The sequence below is a fragment of the Rhinolophus hipposideros genome, assembly GCF_964194185.1.
Source record: "Rhinolophus hipposideros genome assembly, chromosome: 4".
Taxonomy (NCBI): Eukaryota; Metazoa; Chordata; class Mammalia; order Chiroptera; family Rhinolophidae; genus Rhinolophus; species Rhinolophus hipposideros.
In genome coordinates this window covers 102,477,776-102,496,402 of record NC_138050.1, presented here as the reverse complement: position 1 = coordinate 102,496,402, position 18,627 = coordinate 102,477,776, and the positions used below count along the sequence as shown (strand labels likewise).

Genomic DNA, 18,627 nt, shown 5'->3' with positions numbered 1-18,627 from the left:
CCCATAAGAGAGTTTTATTTTCTCCTAAAGACAATGGAAAGTTAGTGATACATTTTAAAAAAGGAAATAACATGATGCCATACACATTTAAGAAAAATCTGTCTGGCTGCAACATGGAGAATGGGCTAGAAGGAACCTTGGAGATAAGGAGATCAATTCAGAGTTGGGGCGTCCACGAGGAAGACGGCAGTGGTCAGGACTGGATTTACACTCACGGGAAGAAAGAGAAGCCAGGGGGTTCGTGAGCTATTCAGGAGATAGAATTGACAGGACCCAGTGATTGATTGAACGAGTGAAGGAGTGGGAAGCCGGGAGGACGGCCCAACCACAGGTTCCCAAAAAAGTAACTGACAGCCAAGAAATTCTGTTCCATCCCACACAGTGCTCTGAGTAACAACCGACCCGTTTCTGAAAAGGTTTGGACTTACTGTACCCAAGGAGCCATTTCTGATGGAGGTCTCTGAATCACCCAAAGAATAAAGGCAGGCTTAGAGAGAGAAAATGTCATACATTAAACAGCCACTTGTCTTGACAGCATGAAAAATCATCTGTCACCAGCTCCTAACTTTGTTCTTGGTTACAAAGGCCATTGTTTGCGTGAACAAAGAGAGTAAGGAATCTGGAAAGAACTGTTTATCCAGAGAAACTGGTAAGAGCTGTGGCTGGAGAAAACTTGCATGTGAAAGAGAGAGGGAGGGGCAACCAAGCACTGTCTGCTGCAAATACTCAGGGGTTCAAAATTATAATGGAAAGAATACGGTTCTCAGCAGCTGTTCTTGGTATATCCAGAATATTCTGAAGATGACCTAGCTTCTCAGTAAAAGACATTTCCCATCTAATGCATCAGAAATTCACCTCCGGGGACAACAAACTGGTGGTTATTGAGGGCTGAGGGGTCCCTGACTTCCTCCATCAGACACATTGTCCCAAGGTACCTTGCTCCCAGCTGCTGGCCCTGCTGCCCAACTGAACACTGGATTCCAGCAAGCATCCGTGCAGATGGAGGTCACTCAGTCTTATGAAAAGTCCTTAGAAAACGGGAAAGTTCAAGAATAGAATCTGGCATATGAAAGCATACAAGATTTCCTTCAGGATTGTTTTGTTTCTGGTTCCTGTTGTTGGCACTCCACTAAACTCAGGACGACTGTCCTCACATAGATGGTTTTCCTCTTGGAATCCCTTCCCTGAACTAGTTTCAGGGAGCTTTGGTTCCCGTTAACTAGCCAGTTGATTTAGGTTGTGAGTGTTCTTCTCTATTCAACCTGACCCTCAGCTTATGGGCAGTAAACAGACATAGAGATAGGATTCAGGCAGTTTGCTAGGAGGGTCCTAGTTGATTCCAGCAACCGAGAATGCCAGCCCGCCAAGCCCAGGGCCACCGGGAGAGACTAAGAAAGGCAGAGGGCTTAGCTCTCTAAAGGCAAATCTTAAAGGCTTGGAGAGAAAACCTGCCCCACAAAGAGAAAACAGCCTGGAACTTCAGATTGGCCCAGGAAACACACTGCAAGAGTTGAAAAAGGAGCAGATATGCTTAAAGAATGACGTTTCATTCATTTCATTTAGTGGGTTTGCGCCCACTGAGTGTTACCTGATCTATGATGGATTGCATTGTACAATGAAACATTGTTTTGAAGTAAATCTCCCCTTCTCCATAAAAATGACATTTTATGGCTCGTTTTGCTAATTTTTCACCCAATTAGAGTCTGACAGAGAAAGCTGACATTGTTAAATAGTATTAAATCCTCTGAGCTCCTGCAGCTTGCAAGTAAGGCACTGCTATTACGTAGATTAATCCAAGTTAAACATTTGTAACATAAACGTGGGGAAGAGTGTGCCTTTTGTCTTCCAGTTGTCTAGACTCACAGAAACCAATTTGATTTCATCAAAAAACAAAAATGAAAAAAAAAACCCTGCACTCTGGGGTTATTACATTGACTTAAAGTATGATATTTCATGATGCCCTGCGTGATGCATTTACCAAATTCAGGAGAATAAAGCTGCCAAGGGCCAAAGACCCATTAGCAACAACTTCCTATTAATCAGCTTTGGGTGGCAACAGGGGGATAAATTACTCAGCCTCTGGGGCACATCAGGCTCCTTCCGCCCTTGTGTATGGATTAGATGTGTAGTCGCCTGCTGGAGAGAGTAAATACCCCTATCATTGATCTCCCTCATTTGGAATTTATGATGCTATTTTGGACAAGACTCAACAACTTCCTAAATCTGGAAAACAGGCATCAAAACTATTTTTAAACTCAATTTTTAGAGACCAGGTTTACTTGGCAATGTGATCTAATAGAAAGAATTTGCTATCTGTCGTCAGTAAGTCTGAGTTGAAGTCCCATTTTGGCTCTTCCTAGCTGGCTTATAAACAATTTCTGGTAAAGCCTTGGCGCTCCAGTTTTCAGAGCTGTAGAAACAACGATAATGCCCACCTCACAGGTACTGGAGTTCGGGGGTCACATCAAGTGGGAAAGCCACTGGCAAAGAGCTCCACAGGTGTGGGCTGTTGCCTTTGGCCCTGCTTCTGGAGCTTTCCTTGGTTCAGCATTCTAGCTAGCATGAACAATGGATTAGGAGTGAGTACATGCCAGTCTCAAACTCATGCTGTCACAGTGATCAGTTTTTCCATCAGCCAAAGGGGTATACCCCTTTCCCTCACAGATGACTACTCACTTATACCCATTTCTAGTGAATGGAGCATTATGTTGAGAATCAGGTGGCTTAACTCACCCCACCACAGTGATTCCTCAACTTGCTGCACGTTTCGCTGCACGTTTCACTCACCTGGAGAACTTTTAACCCTCCCAATGTCCAGTTGTACCCAATACCAATTAAGTCAGAATGTCTGGGGGTGGAGCCCAGACATCAGTATTTTTCAAAGACCCTGAGGTGATTCTACCATACAGCAAAGTTTGGGAACCTGTCCAACTCCCTTCTGTAGGCACCTGAGGGTTCTTTCAACTTCTTGGTTCTAAAGTATGTCTAACTTTGAAATGGGGATTGAAGCCTAGGACACCAAATCTTGAACCTCTGCTCCTCCCTCCAGTGATCCTGGCAGCCATGTACCCCACATCTTACATCCAACTGGGAAATGTGAACCATGAGTAAGCAGAGGGCACCCAGGGGCAGGGAGGTGAGCCTAGGGTCAGGGAGAGCACAGAGCACCGCTTCCCACACTGGATAACCCAGGCAGGCTGAGCTACAAAGAGATTTCAAGATCAAATAAAATTGGGCTGTTCCGGATCCACCAAAGCTAAGCAGGTTTCTTCAGACCCTTTAGGTTGGAGTATGATTATAAATCTGTCAGACAGGATTGTAGCAGCACTTCCCTCCTTAGAAACCTTCATTTTCTCAGAGCATTTCAAGGACTAGTGCTTTAAGGAATATACTTTAAGAAGCCTAGAGAAATGTTGGGGGGTAGGGGACAGGGATTTGTCTGCTGGAGGACATTTGGCAATTCCTGGAGACATATTTTGTTGTCAGAGCCCAAGGTTGGGTGGCTATTATTGGCGTCTAATGGGTAAAGGAAAAAGACGCTGATGAACACCCTACAACACACAGGAGAGCCCCACAACAAAGAGTTATCCAGCCCAAATGTCCACAAGCGTAGTTGAAAAGCCCTGGTGTTGCGTGACCTCTTCTGCCATAGGCCATCCCCATGCCATGGCCTCAAAAATTGAAGATGATGAGAAAGCAAGAGAGAGAGGAGGGGAGGAAAGCAAAAAGGAGGAAATGAAAGAAAAACAGAATATAATGAAGGAACAGACTGGGGGAAACAGAGAGGAAAAAGAAGCCAGAGTCATAATTGCCAGAACAGAGAAGCCATCTAGATGTCAATAAGTGAGTGGATACATAAACTGTGGTCCATCCAGACAAGGGAATAGTACCATTCAGCTCTAAAGAGAAATGAGCTATCAGCCAGGAAACGACATGGAGGAACCTTCAATGCACATGACTAAGCGAAGGAAGCCCATCTGAAAAGACCACATACAAGTTAATGGTGGTCTAGAAAAGGCAAAGCTATGAAGACAATGTAAAGCTCAGCGGTTGCCAGGGGCTGGGGAGTGGGGGTGGAGTAGAGGGAGGGATGAGTAGTAGGCAGAGCTCGGAGGACTGGAGGGCAGTGAAACTACTCTATGCTACAATAAGTGAAAGCATGTCATTTATCCATGTGTGCAAGCCCATGGAAAGCACAACACCCAGAGTGAACTCTAAGGCAAACTGTGGACTCGGTGATGATGCCCTCTCCGTGTAGGTTCATCAGCTGTAACAGATGGCTCTCCGGTGGGGAAATGGATAATGGGGGGCTGTGCCGATGGGGAGGTGGGCAGGGGGTGTATGGGAAACCTTTGTACCTTCTGCTCATTTTGCAGTGAACCTAAAACTGCTCTGAAAAATCAAAAAGAACGGAGAAAGCAGAGCAGCACCCTGGGTCACTGGCCCCAGCTCGTCAGGGCTTTATTCCTTCTCTGAGTTTAGGAAGGCCGCTAACTCTGCTCTTCCAGGGCAAGAGCCGGTGGGTGGGGCGAGGAAGGCCGCCGTGGGGCCCAGGCTGGGAGCGGCCGGCGCCCTGCGGCTCACACCCTGCTGGGCTTCTTCAGGTCCTTGTTCTTGCCCGGCATGAAGGCGTACAGCTCCTCGATGAGCATCTCCATGCGGGCGGTGACCTCGGTCACCGTGTCGATGACCAGCTTCTGCTGCAGTTTCAGCTTGTTGTTCTCCCACAGCGCCTTGTTCTCCTCCTGGAACAGCCTGTGCTCCACGCGCAGCACGTGCAGCGCCCTGTTCTCCTCGTGCAGGAGCCGGTTCTCGTCGCGGAGGACCTGCAGGCTCTGGTTCTCGGCCCGCAGCGCCCGCAGCGCCTGGTTCATCTCCCGCAGCAGCTCCAGGGTCTGGCCGCCGTCCGCCAGGCCCGGGCCCGCCTTCCTCTCCTCCTCGTCCTCCTCCGCCCCGGACGGCGCGGCCAGGCTGCTGACCATCTCGCGCAGCGCGCGCAGCGTCGGGCGGTCCTCCTGCGGGCTCGTGGGCGCCTTGAGCTCATCGAAGGGCGCGGAGAGCCCCGCGCCCTGGTCGGAGAGCAGCCCGGGGCCGTGGGGCTCGTCGTGGGGCGAGGGCGCCGGCCTGCTCCCCTCCGCGGGGCCCGGCTTGGCGTCCGTCTGCGCCCGGCAGGCCTTCCTGTGCTCCAGCAGCTGCTGCAGCGCGCGGTTCTCCTCCCGGAGGAGCTGCAGGGAGCTGCCCTGGCCGCCGCGGCGCGCTGGCGGGGCGGCGTCCTTGTGCGCGGGGTCCGGGCCCGGGCCCGCGGGCCTGCCGTCCTCCCGGCCGCCGCGCGGCGCCGTGCGCTCCTCCCACAGCACCTGCAGCAGCTTGTTCTCCCTGCGCAGGGCCTTGTTCTCGTCGCGCAGGGCCTTGTTCTCCTCCTGCAGCACGTGCTCCTTGGACGGCCGCCTGGGGTGCAGCTTGTGGTGGAAGGAGGCGGGCGGAGAGCAGTGCGGCGACTGCAGGCGGCAGCTCTCGTTCACCCACCGCCCGTCCTGGAAGACGAACATCTCGTCGCTGAGCTGCACGCGGGGAGGGTTGTAGTCCAGCTCCAGGTCCGCCTGGGAGGTGGGGCGCTCCATGGGGTCCAGGGGCACCGAGGAGAAGCGGTTCAGCGGGTAGGAGTGCTGGCTGAGCACGCCGCGGCTCGGCCTGGGCAGCGCGGCCCGCCTGGCGCAGCGCGGGCTGGCGTACAGGCTGTGGAGCCTCAGGAAGGGCTCGGCTGCGCCCCTCTGCGGGAGAGAACAGGGAAGCCGCAGTTAGTGCAGGGCCCGCACGCCCGGGGCGGCTGACGGGGGCAGGCCCGGCGACCGCGCGGCAAACCCGGGCTGATGGTCTGGCCCGGCCCGGCCTGGCCACAGGAGGCCCTCTTGGGGTCCTCGCAAGGAGACACACGCGGTGCTCGTTATCCCCTGTGATCCTGCTTCTGGAAAATCGCCAGCAAGTCTGAATTACTGAACGCAGAACCATTGCTGCTAGGAGAAATGTGAGGTTAGGGTCCTGCCAGCCTCCGGCCACATTTCCATCAGCCATTCGACAAATAACCTTTGGATGTCTGTTTCTGTTGAAAGACACCTTGTGTAATGTATACTGTTGGTTCGTTAACGTGGAACTCGCTGCCAAAAGCACTATGACTCACGCCTGAACAAGGTTTACCTAACACACCTGTTTTCTCTGTAAGGCACACCACAACCTCCCCTGCATAGAAGACGACACAGCATTCAGCCCTGCCCTGCAAGGCCTTTTACACAATAAAATCACCAACAAAAAGCACAAAAACAGGGTACTAAATAAACTGTGACCGGGACAGTGTTTTACAGTGTGAGAGCTGAAACAAGAAGGCTCCTCACCTGAAAACGTGAAGCACGTAACTCAAATGTGTCACCACTCTGTGCGTGTCCATGAGTGACCACAAAAATGCCCTGAGTATTGGTTTTGGGGTTACAAACAAGTTTCACGGAAATAAAATTCAGGCAAACTCACAAATACGGAATCCATTCATAATGAGAATTAACTCTATATTGTGGAGGTTAAATTGTGGAGGCACTGATTTTGGAGTCAACCAAATATTTCGAGTCCTGGCCCCACTATTTTATTAGTTTCAGGAAGATGGGAAAATTATGAGAGCTTTAGTTTTCACATTTTCAAATTGGGATAATTGTATCTGCTACCCTTTGCCACTGAGATCGTTTTAATATGAAAAGAGGTAATATCCAAAAAAGCACCACGCGTGGGCTCAGGCACACTTCTGTCACCAGAGAACAGGAGCAGACACTGTTCTCCAGCTAGCCCAGCTGCCAATGGCCTTTGCAGATCAGCAGCATGAATCACCCCACAGCGCCCCAAATTGCCACATCCAAAATGGCAGTGCTGTTGTTCAGCCTTGCCTTCTCTCTTGCCCCAGTCGGGCTGATTATCCACTCTTAATCACCCCTGAGTCTGTCCTGCCAGCGGCCCCTTTAACACCTACCAACAGTGTGGGCTCAAAGCAGAAACTAATATAAAATAATACTAAATGTCAGCTATAACTTAAAAAATAGTCACAGGGATGTAAAGTACAGCACAGGGAATATAGTCACTAACATTGCAATAACTACATATGGGTCAGATGGGTAACAGACTTGTTGGGCTGATCACTTTGTAAGGTATGTAAATGTCTAATCACTATGCTGTTTTGTACACCTGAACCTAAGTTTTTAAACAGGCTCATAGACCCCTGCTGATAACTTTGGAAAGGCAATGCACCATCACAGACATACACTGTGCAATGAGAGTTCAGCTTGTGGTAAGTAAGACAGCAGAGGATGCCCGGCAGTTCATAAACGAATTCACCAGGGCAGCCATGCGCCTCAAGACCACCGCATGGAAAGGGGATCGGCCTCCAAGGCTTAAATCCAACAAACCAGTAGCTCGCACACTTCCCAGGACAGAAGAATCATATGAGTGTGTTTTAAGTGCAGGTTTCGGAGCTTCCTACTTGTAAGACTGATTCACTCAGTCCGGGCTTTGGTCCAAGAATCTGCATTTCTCACCAGCTCTCTCAGGTGATTCTGGCTGCAGGTAGTTGGGACAGCACTAAGCCAGGTCGAATATGCAGGTGGGAATTACACCAGGTCTAAAGGCTAAGATGTCAAGGCTGGGGTCACAAGGATTCTCATCCTGGTTCTGTCACTGATGGGCAGTGTGAAACTGAAGAGCTCTCTCACCCTCTCCAAGACCCAGATCAGGGAGTCAGACTCCATGATCTGAACGGTACCTTCCGACATTGAAAGTTAATGAAATGTGCCTGTCAAGTGGAAATCATATGTGCCCTGCTTGGTTTGCAACACCGCTGTGAAGACTGAATCAGATAATGAATGTACAAGTGTTTTCAAAACTGCCAAGTGCCATAGAAATGTAAGGTATTGTTATCAGGAAAAGTAGGTTTCACTAACGGAAGAATTCTGGGATGTATTCAAAAAGTGGTGAGCAGGTGGAATGCATCCTGGAGAAGAGGCAACAGCTGCAGCAATAATGTTAATAAAAATAAGATCACGATAACTACTTCTCAATACACCAAAAGCACATCGTCCAAGTACATGATAAGACTCTCCAAATATCAGTTCCTTATTTCTTAGGTTATTTTTCACAATTTTACAGATAGAGAAGCTAGAAAACAAGTCAGGTTATCTGCCATGTATCTCTATATCTACCTACCTATCTAGCTATCTATCTAATACATAGATCACGTATATGCATATAGAGAGAGAATATAATTTGCACAGTGTGTAAAGTTGGTTAGAATACTTTAAGACCCAAAGAGCTACATAAATAGAAGGCGTCGTTCTATGCCATTAACTTTGCAATAAGCATATGTCATTAACCTTGTAAGAATATGCTAATCTTCTGGATAGCGAGGGTGTGAGGGCATTCTGCATCCAGAACCTTATTTATTTTAAATCCAGCCTCCACGGTTTTTGTATTTCTCAACTAGGAAAGCACGCTGGCTCTTATGGCTGAACCTGTGATCAGAATGAACCTCAGTGCGGGTAGCCCTCACCGTGTCCTTGTAAATTTAAGGTCCCTTGATCCAGATTTCTGGGACAATTAGCCAAGGTTAAAAAGGAGTAAAACTGGAGAGACCCTCTCCATCCTTAAACTGGAAACAAGGAGGGTTCCCCCTCAGCAGCATCTTGCTGTAGATGACATTACTATGGAAAATGCGGTTTGAGTCAATGGCACGGGTTCCAACATTGAGAAGGAAAGGAAAGAAGGAAACAAATACTGAGCCTCAGTTTTGTGCTAGGCCCTGAGCTGAGCAATCTACCTACCGAATTCATTTACTCCTCACAACACTGACTTAATAAGGTTCTATTATTATTCCCATTTTACAGACTGAGAAAGTGAACCTCAGAGAAGTTAAATAACTAGCCTCAGTTCACATACTGAGTCACAAAGCCAGTTCTGACTCCCTGAGCTTATAAGTGTGAAGAACACATATGGGGTATCGCCATGAATTTATCAAAGGATCCTCAGTACTTTGGGGGTCAAGACACTTTTTTGTTAACTTTTTATTATGGAAAATTTCAAACAAATATAAAAGAGAGAGAGAATAGTCTAGTAATTGTTAGATGGGTATATTATTCCATATACCCATCACCTAGTTCCAGCAGTTATCAAATCGAGACCACACTTCTTTCATATATACCATCACCCAATTCCAGTACCAGCCCCTTGGCACTACAAGGTTATTTTATTTTATTTATTTTTCCACTGGGTTATTTTAAAGCAAAGTGTAGACATCGGATCATTGTATTCACACATACATTGATGTGTATCTTTCAAACAAAACCACAATCCCATTATCATTCTTTTAAAATTTAACAATGATCTCTTAGTATCAGCAAATACCGAGTCAGTGTTCAAATTTCCCTGACTGTCTCACTCCTTTTTTTCGGACTGTTTGATTTCAAGCAGAGAGAGACTCTTCTTGATCCACCGGAACATCCACAGAAAAACCACTCGTGCTTTATACCTGTTCATTGTACCCGTGATGGCCTTGAAATCACCTTCGTCTGCTGTCGTCATTCTGTATCCACATTCTGACTGGGTACCCAATGAACTTTCGACTGTCCCTTCAACAGAAATGCACTAACTAAACCCTACCGTGTAGTGGTGGGTCCCTCGCTATGGACCATCCGTGTCTCTGGGCCCTGTCCTTATGCATGCCATCAGGTGACCTTGGTCACATCTTCTCACCTTCTGACCTTGGTTTCCCCTTCTGTATAATGAAGGGTCAGTGGCATTATGTCTAAATGCTCTCTTAGTCTAACTTTCTCTGGTCCAGTGGATCCAGGTTTGTAAATGGGCACCCATATGCCCCAGCAGCCCTCTTTTCCCAGCCTAGTTGACATCTAGGCTAAATGGCCAGCACTGCCCAGGCAGACTCTGTTGTCTTCTCTGTTCCATGCCAGGAGCACCTGGTCCCGAAAATGTTAATGGACCAATAGGTTTTACTTCCTTAGCCAGGAAGCCAGGTCCTCCTCTTATGACTTTAGCTTTCCTCCTACCCCCAGGCAGGACCGAGAAGGTGAAGTCCAGTGTCACCTCATGCCCTAGTTTCTTATCCAGAACACAAAGACACCTTGATATTATCCAAGATGAGGTGAAAGTAAAGCAGCACCTTTTCTATTTCTGAAAGTGCGAAGATTTGAGGAGAACTACTAAATATACCAGCATCTCAGATATGCCAAGGATCCTGATTGAACATCTGGTCTCAGACCCTGCCCTCAGGGAACATCCAGTCAACTTGAAATATCAGTGAAACATGATGCCAAGACAAATTCTTTCTTTCCCATTGTATTTCCCCAGTGCCGGTCAGACCAACTGGACTTGGTCCTCAAAAGAAAGCTCTTTCTTGGCTGTGTGGAACCACCTCACCCTAATTTATTCCCACTCTGAATGTTCTTGCAAACATTCTCCCTCCACGCTTATGTTCATGAATCTACTAGCATTAATTTAGCACCTGGTCTCAGACCCTGCCCTCAGGGAACATCCAGTCAACTTGAAATATCAGTGAATAGCACCAGTTATTTCTTGGTGCAAATGAGAGAGGTCAACGTGCCACAAGCATTACTGCAGGCAATGAAGTACGGACCTGGGGACCAGACATCATAAAATCTGGAGGAAGTCCTGGGTCTATACTATATGAGTGAGTGACCTTTTCAGATCGCTTCATTTCTGTGCCTACGTTTCCACATAGAGAATATGTGGGTGTTCACATGATTCAGAGCCACCCCACATGTTTATGCAGGTTATACAATGACGAACTTTAGCAGGTGCCATTTACAACTGCTGTTGCAGTGCACAACCTGTACAACTATCCACAGAAGGCTTATTAACATCTATCCCATTTCAGACAGTTTGTTGTAGAGTTCAAAAAACAGAAGAAGAAATTTTCTTTGTTTATAGAGAGATACACATACACATGGATATACTGTGGGTTTGGAAAAGAAGTTGCTTAGTATTTCCTTAGAGGAAGATTTATAGAACAAGGAAAAGGAAATAACACTTACTGAATGACTATTATGTGACAATATGCTAAATGATTTCCATATTCATAGGTAATACCCCACCAAAAAGATCTACTATGTTTCTACCTCAGAACACAAGCCAGCTAGGGGGCAGAGCCAGGGTTTAAAACCGAGATATCGGACTCCAAACTGCATGCTTATTCTAGCTCTTCACAATGCCTAGATGTTTTATTTTGCATCTGTTGATATCATTATATTGCAGTGGTTCTCTCCTGTTCTGTCCCATCACTCCCCAGATGAATAAACTGCAATTCTCTAAGGACAGTGACCTGTCCTTTATCTTTTTAACATCCCTCATCCTGAAAGCGACTACAGCACATTTCATATTCAGCAGAGGCATAACGAGTCCTTGCCAATGAACAAACAAGCAAAAATGCACTGACAGGTAAGGAGATACCAGGCTGACATATGTGAAAGTGTTAACATGGTACCATTTGGGGCCTACAAAAGTGGTGATTTCATTTGTCTTAATAAGCTTAGTCTGTCTGATGAAGCTATGTCCTCATTGCAATCCATGTTTTTAAACAGCAGAGCTGTGACTGAACAATATCAATGCTATACCAGTGGGGTGTTCCCCATGTCAATTCCACAAAACTGTATGTTCACCTGTGTAGCCTTACAGGCAGCTGCCCCCGCATACAAATGACCCGTGCATGCCGGCTGTCCATGTCACAATCTTGAACCTATAATCGAATGAGGGTAGAGGTCCCCCACATTACCAGTAACTTTGGGCTCAGAAGACCCATCTTTGCATAATCTAGCTTCTCTGAATGTCACCTCTAAAATGAACCAATTGTAGCTGTGCTACCTAATTCCTGTGGTTGTTGCGAAAGGCCCAGAAGGTGGTAGGCGAGCTGTCACAAAGACCAAACAGATGGCCAGTCCTACTGGTGAGGCTAACACATTCCTGGCCTAAAGTATGATAGCAAATGCTGACTATATTTCTTTGTAAAAGGGCTTTCCAAAAAGCGAGCATCTGAGCTAAGCAGACAGGTGAGGTGCAAAATCCCAGGTCTCCGTAGCTTGTGTTTGAGGCCAGCTCCTTCTCAGTAGGTCACCTCAACCAGTGATAGCACAGGGTTGGTTTCATGAGCTAAACTAATCTTCCCTTGATGTCCTTGAGCCCTGACAAGAGACATAGGCCAAGAAAAGGCCCTGGAACACCCCTGAAAGTTCTCCTAAGCCTGGGAGGCAGAGCTGACGGCAGCACGGTCCAATCGCCCTTGAAAAAAGCACTGTCTCCTCCCTGATCTGTGAGAAATGCCCTCACATATGGACACAGACCCAGCAGGTGGGAGAGGAAAAGGTTGGCTTCTTCATGGAAGAATGGGATATGAAGATGGGTGAAGGAGGGAAATACAATTGGCTATGGGAGTCATCATGCTTTCCCATCAGGCCTTGTTAGGAAGGGCTGGTGGCCTCCCATCTAATGTGTCTTGGAACAGGACTGAACAGGACTAGCCAGGCTTAGCTGATGCTCTGACGGTCTCTCCACTCCTGGAGAAGTGTGGCCACCACAGACCAGAAAAGTAGTCCAATGCACGGTAGACTCCGAGCCTGCCGACCAAGTCTTTTAAACACCTACTTTGCCAACAGTACTGAGGGTTACAATCAGAGAACATTCAGCCAGCTGAGAGGCCCAGCATGCTGGAAGGAGAGGTCGATGTGTTACTAATATCCAGACAGCGTGACAAGAGGTCGATGTGTTACTAATATCCAGACAGCGTGACAAGGCTGAGGCTCATTTTCATAGTTTCAAATCAACTCGGCTCCCTAGTACCATGATAAAGTCAGTGCTGGTTTCATAAATAATTCACAAGTCAATGTGACTGATTTTAATAGAATTATAAAGATGCCATCACGTGTGGTAGTTTCAGCTAATTGTTGAACACAGAATTTCATGAAATCTTCCTCCTAACAGTTCATTCAAATTTGCAGATACGGGTGTTGTCAGCGGGTTCCATAGCTTCTGAAGAATAAGCCCAAACAAAGGGGATTGAGGAAAGGCAACTGGGGGCATGGGGGAGCCTGGAGGGGGCCTCCAGAGCTCATTCTGATCTGGTGTGATTCTTTATTAGTGATCTAGCCGTAAAACAACACCTGCAATTCACACATAGCGCTCACCAGGGAAATGCAAATACCTGTGAGAACTCAATCATTATGTACAAAAGGAACCAAGAGGGCAGCTAGCTGGGACAGGAAATAATATCAATGGCTTGCAAGTTAATGCGCTGGAGGGAAATAGATCAGAAGACACAAATATTTAATGTGAGGAAGAAAAACTGGAAATCAATAAGACCTGGAAAGACCTAAGGGCGATAACGAACAGTGAATCACAGGCATTCGCGATGTAATTGAGAAGTCCCAATGCCTGGCCTGATTGGGAGCTAGGAGGCCAGCGGCACTTTCTGAAGTCACAGAGCTGCTGATGCAATTCCCTTCAGAAATGGAGGGACTTGTCCCAGAATAAAGCAGTATGTGGCAGACACATGCAGGGAGCTCAGGGGCACGCAGTTAAGATGCAGGGAGAGGAAGCCCTGTCTCCTAAAAGCAAGAGAAGCAGAAGACTAAAACACGACCTGGCCCAGCCAGGTGGCGTATGCCCAGCTTCTGACATAACAGAGAGAGTGGGTGTTGACCTGGGTTCAAGCCCCCAACTCCAGCTCTGCCATTACAAGTGGGGTTCCTGGGGTTCCTAGTTCCCGTACTTACACAGTGTCTACCTCACACTTGCATGGCCCGACACATGATGAAATCAGTGTTCAGCCAATAGTCCTTCTTCCCTCATTAACCACATCAGTCCTTTTCCCCAAGGCCTGGTAGTGACGCTGTTCACATAAGCTAAACTTATAGACACCCACACCTCTCCCCCAGCGCCCCTGCCCAAAGCATCCTGGCTGGTGTCTGAAACCTGCTGCATGACTTGTGTCCCCGTGGCAGATGTACCCGTGAGGCCACATCTGCCCATGTGGGGCACACATGCCTAGGCAGCAGGTATCCTCTCATCCCATGCCCTCCTAGACCCCAGCAGCTGCACCAGGACCTGCAGTACAGGCACCAGAACAAGCTCGAAGCTTCTTAAACCACTCCCCAGTTCTGCTCCTTTCTCTCTTCCTCCATGGGCCTTCTGGGAGAAGGCAGGGAGAGTTGCGCTAGGTGTAGATGGAAGACTTTCAGATCCCTCCATCACATGACCATTGTTTCATACCCTCTTCCCATCCCCATCCTCAACCCCCACCCATCCTCAGGTTGACACCCTCTCCCTGTCTCTTAGCAAAGCAAAGATTGACTTCTCTGGGCTGAGAACCACCCAACCATCAGGAGAGTGGTGGACCATGGAACTACAGACGTGTTTCATGTGGAAAGAATTGGACCTCAACCAGGGCTCCTACAGCTGCAGAAACCCCGCGGGCAAGCCATCCTAAGGGTCAGGAGAAAGTGAGCTTATGTTCTAAGCTATAGGAGCTGAAACAGAGAAGTGGCTGTTCATTGCAGAGTCATAAGGATATGTGAAAACAAATAGCCAGAATGCTCTTTTGTCCTATATTTTTTCCTCCTGCTGAACACATTTGCCTAGATTGTTACAATTACCTCCACCTATAAAAAGAATGCTGAAGGTTTTCTTTCTAATCGTGTTCTTCTGAAAATCCTTAAGAAAGAGGGAACTTTAGGTGATCAATCCTGTCCCTACACGTCCCCAGGCAGAGCTTTCACATAGTTACCTCTGCACTGGACTCCTCCACTCTACATTTCACTCTCTTTGGTTGCAGCGCCATGATCTTCCAACTGGGACTTAGGTGACTCTGGAGAAGCAAGGCTGACCCTTTTGTGACATAGCAGCAGTAGAAACAATGCAATCAGGAGAACCCCACCAAGTCAACGGCTGCTCAGTGGAGGAGACTTGAGAATCTCCACCTGTCAAGACTGCATCCACTCATTGGCCTCCATCCTGAATCCCTCGTGCCCACCCCCTTATGCTCTGTATATTTGGTATACAGCTGGCCTTAATTCTCTGACACCTCCAAATGGCCCTCTACTCCTTGGTCTGTATTAGGTTTTGTCCTCATGGATTCAGTCATATGCATTTGATTCCAAGGCCAGTTGGAAATCCTCTAGAAATCCAGGGTGATTGCACCACTACCAGAAGATCTAATTTCGAGATGATTGGCTTATTTCTGAGTGTCATAGAAATTTCATGTGTTAGGGCTGGATGGTCTTACCAGACCACCTAACTCACTCTCATTCAAGGGATGAGGGACCCAAGACCCAGAGTGGCTATAAGTGTCCTCTGCTAGGCACAGAGCGGGTTGGCAGCAGGTCCTGAGGACTCTGCTCGTTCAACAACATCTTGCTCGCGTTTTGAAAGAAGAGGGTTATTGTGGCTTAAACGAGTAGGTTATATTCTTCTGTGATTATCCCTACCTGAGGTAGAACCACATTGATTGGAATTTCTAGGCTTTCAGATCTGGTATCTCTTTTTCTTCTACAATGTGGCCTTGAGAGCTGTGGAAAAAAGAAAATAAGATGTCTGCTTCCCAGCCCATCCTCTGGGCCGCAACTGCTCATCTAAAACACAGAGGACTTCCTACTCACTTATCCCCTCTTCAGTTATGTACATTATGAAAATCTGAGTCTCAAAGAATGGGAAGATCGTATCTGACAAGAGGCTGTAGCAATGTCTGAACATAAGTTAAGACAGGTATTAAAACAGATTTCAGAGCCTTCCGAAAGCCTTTGGAACAGACATACTTACACCTATTACCTTTTCTAAGATTCTTATTTCTGTCTCAAGCAAAAAATCATACCAATGTTAGGTGCCAGGTATAGGTCCTATGCAGAAGTTGGTCACCAAAACACTCAGAACATTCCAGAGGTGACATCACAAAACAATGTGGTGGTGTTCAGGGCTCATCGTCTCCCTCTGAGATCCTCCCGCATCTCAGGTGGGAATGAGGCCTCTGATGGTCAGGAAGAGCTTACCTCGGTGTGACATGGCTGGTCCAGGTCAGTGTGACACACAATAGCCCTAACACTAGCTTTCTGTTTGGTCATCTTGGCTGCTATTCACATCTCCTCTGCCAGGCTGGGCTGAGATCCCTATCTTCTCTCCAGAGATGGCATCTTTTGCTTGGAGTTGGACCACGTAAGAAGGAAAAAATGCAAACTGAACTCATTCCAGACCAAGAGAAGAAATTCAGTGTGAGATGTTTTTTGATACAACCAATTCTCCAATTCTTTGTCACCAACTGGACATCTTGCAATTCAGCTCAACCTTAACACAATCGCCCTGGAGTTGGTGTCAGGTCCCATATGTAAACAGCTCAGTCCCACAAGACCGGCCCCGCTTCAGATGCCTATTGCAAGTCCTGGGCCACTGGTACTTCTACCTGGCTATATCAGGGGGTTCTCATAATGCCCTCCTCAGGTTTGATAACTTAGTAGAATAGCTCACAGAACTCAAAAAACACTTTACTTACACCTACAGTTTTATTATAAAGAAACAGCTCAGGAGCAGCCAAGTGGAAGAGATGCTTAGGGCAAGATATTGGACGGGGTGGGGGACACAGAGCTTCCATATCTTCTTGGCACGTCATCCTCCCAGCATGTCCATGTGGTCACCAACCCAGAAGCTCTCCAAGCCCTGTTCAGGCCTTTTTAATGTAGGTTTCATTAAATCAGTGGTCTTTGGTGATTGAAAATTTCCAGCCCAGACATGGGGGGGTGGGGACTGAAAGTTCCAACCCTCTAACCACGTGGTTGATTCCTCTGGCAACCAGCCTGCATCCTAAAGGTACCAAGGGGCCCCACCCAGAGTCACCTCATTGGCATAAGCTCAGGTGTGCTCCAGAGGGGCTCCTTGTGGATAATAAAAGATACATCTATCACTCAGGAAGTGGTGAGGGTTTTAGGATCTCCGTGTCAGGAACTATGAACAAAGGCCAAATATATATTCTTATTTTACCTCATGTAGAAACTGCAAGACCACAGTGCTGACATCTGGGCTTTGCGAAAAGGGCAGCCCAGGCCTCTGGCCTCAATTCTGTCCAGTCACTTGCCTCTAGAGGCTGTTAGTGGGAGCCCTCTTATGTATCTTCAGCCTCTTTAGACAGAGAGCTCCTGTGCCACATTATTATGCCACATGCCGGGGAGGGGTGGTAGGCCAGCGTCTGAGATCCAGGGACACGGCTCTCCCACAGCCCAGATACAAGCAAGTATCACTTTAAGAAAATCCAATACACAATAATTCAAAGCTATACATGTGGAAAACACCAAGAAAGTGATCAATCACACTATCAAAGAATTCTTCATTTTAAATGGGACCTTCTCCAAGGGTTTCCTTTTTTAATTTTATTTTTTAATTGTGGTGAAACACATAACATTGAAAATGACCGTCTTAAACATTTTTAAGTATACAGTTCAGTAGTTCTAAGTACTTTCACAAAGCTGTGCAACAGATTTCCAGAACCTTCTCATCTGGCAAAACTGAAACTCTTTGTCCATTAGACACTTAACTCCCCTTCCCAACTCCCCCAGCCCTTGGCAACCACCTTTAAACTTTCAATTTCTATGATTCTGACTACTTTAGAGACTCATGAGTAGAATCATACAGTGTTTGTCCTTTTGCGACTGGCTTCATGGCTTCGTATCATATCCACTAAGATACTCCATAGTGGGGCATGTGACACAGTGTCCTTTTTTAAAGCTGTATAATATTCCCTTGTATTTATAAACCACATTTTATTTATCCGTTCATCCACTGATGAACATTTGGGGGTGTTTCCACCTGTTGGCTACTGTGAATGACACTGCAATGAACATGGGTATGCAAATATCTCTTCGAGAACCTGCTTTGAATTCTTTGGGATAAATACCCAGAAGAGGGATTGCTGGATCATATGTAGTTTTATTTTTAATTTTTTGAGGACGTCCATACTGTTTTTCACAGCCAGTGCACCATCGTTTAGCATTCCCACCAGCAACACACAAGGGTTCCAATTTTTCCTCATCCTTGTCAACACTTGGCATTTCCTGTTTCTCCACGGGTTTCTTTAAGTGGCTAACTCTCGTACTCTCTGAAAACACAATTCAATTTTCCCTCATACAGAGATCTCACGGAAACACCTGCACATCCACCTGTGAGGCTGAGCTAGAAAGACTCAACAGCAAAGGAAGTAGCTGTACTAGAGCTGCCCAAACAAAGGACCACAAACGGAATGCTATGGAAAACTACCATAAACTGGAGGGCTTCCACAAGACATTTATTTCTCACCACTCTGGAGGCTGGACGTCCAAGGTCAACGGGCCAGAAGACTTGGTTCCTGATGAGACCCACTTCCTGGCTTGCAGATGGCCACCTTCTCATTGTGTCCTCACATGGTAGAGAGAGAGTGTGAGTTCGGGTCTCTGTTCCTCTTTTCTAAGGACACTAATCCCATCCATAAGCCTTCATCTAAACATAATTGTCTCCCAAAGGCCAAACCTCCAAATGCCATCACGTTGGGGATGAGGGCTCCAA

The 18,627-nt window shown here is 47.2% G+C and overlaps 1 protein-coding gene across 1 annotated transcript; it reads right to left on the bottom strand.

Moving 5' to 3' along the window:
- Positions 1–4,580: 4,580 nt before the first annotated feature.
- Positions 4,581–15,991, bottom strand: CBY2 (chibby family member 2; the record flags this gene model as incomplete). The annotated part of the gene is made up of 3 exons (XM_081046027.1): positions 4,581–5,771; positions 15,534–15,614; positions 15,917–15,991. The coding sequence occupies 3 exons, from the start codon at positions 15,989–15,991 to the stop codon at positions 4,581–4,583; spliced, it is 1,347 nt and encodes a 448-aa protein (XP_080902153.1).
- Between the last annotated feature and the right edge of the window lie 2,636 nt (positions 15,992–18,627).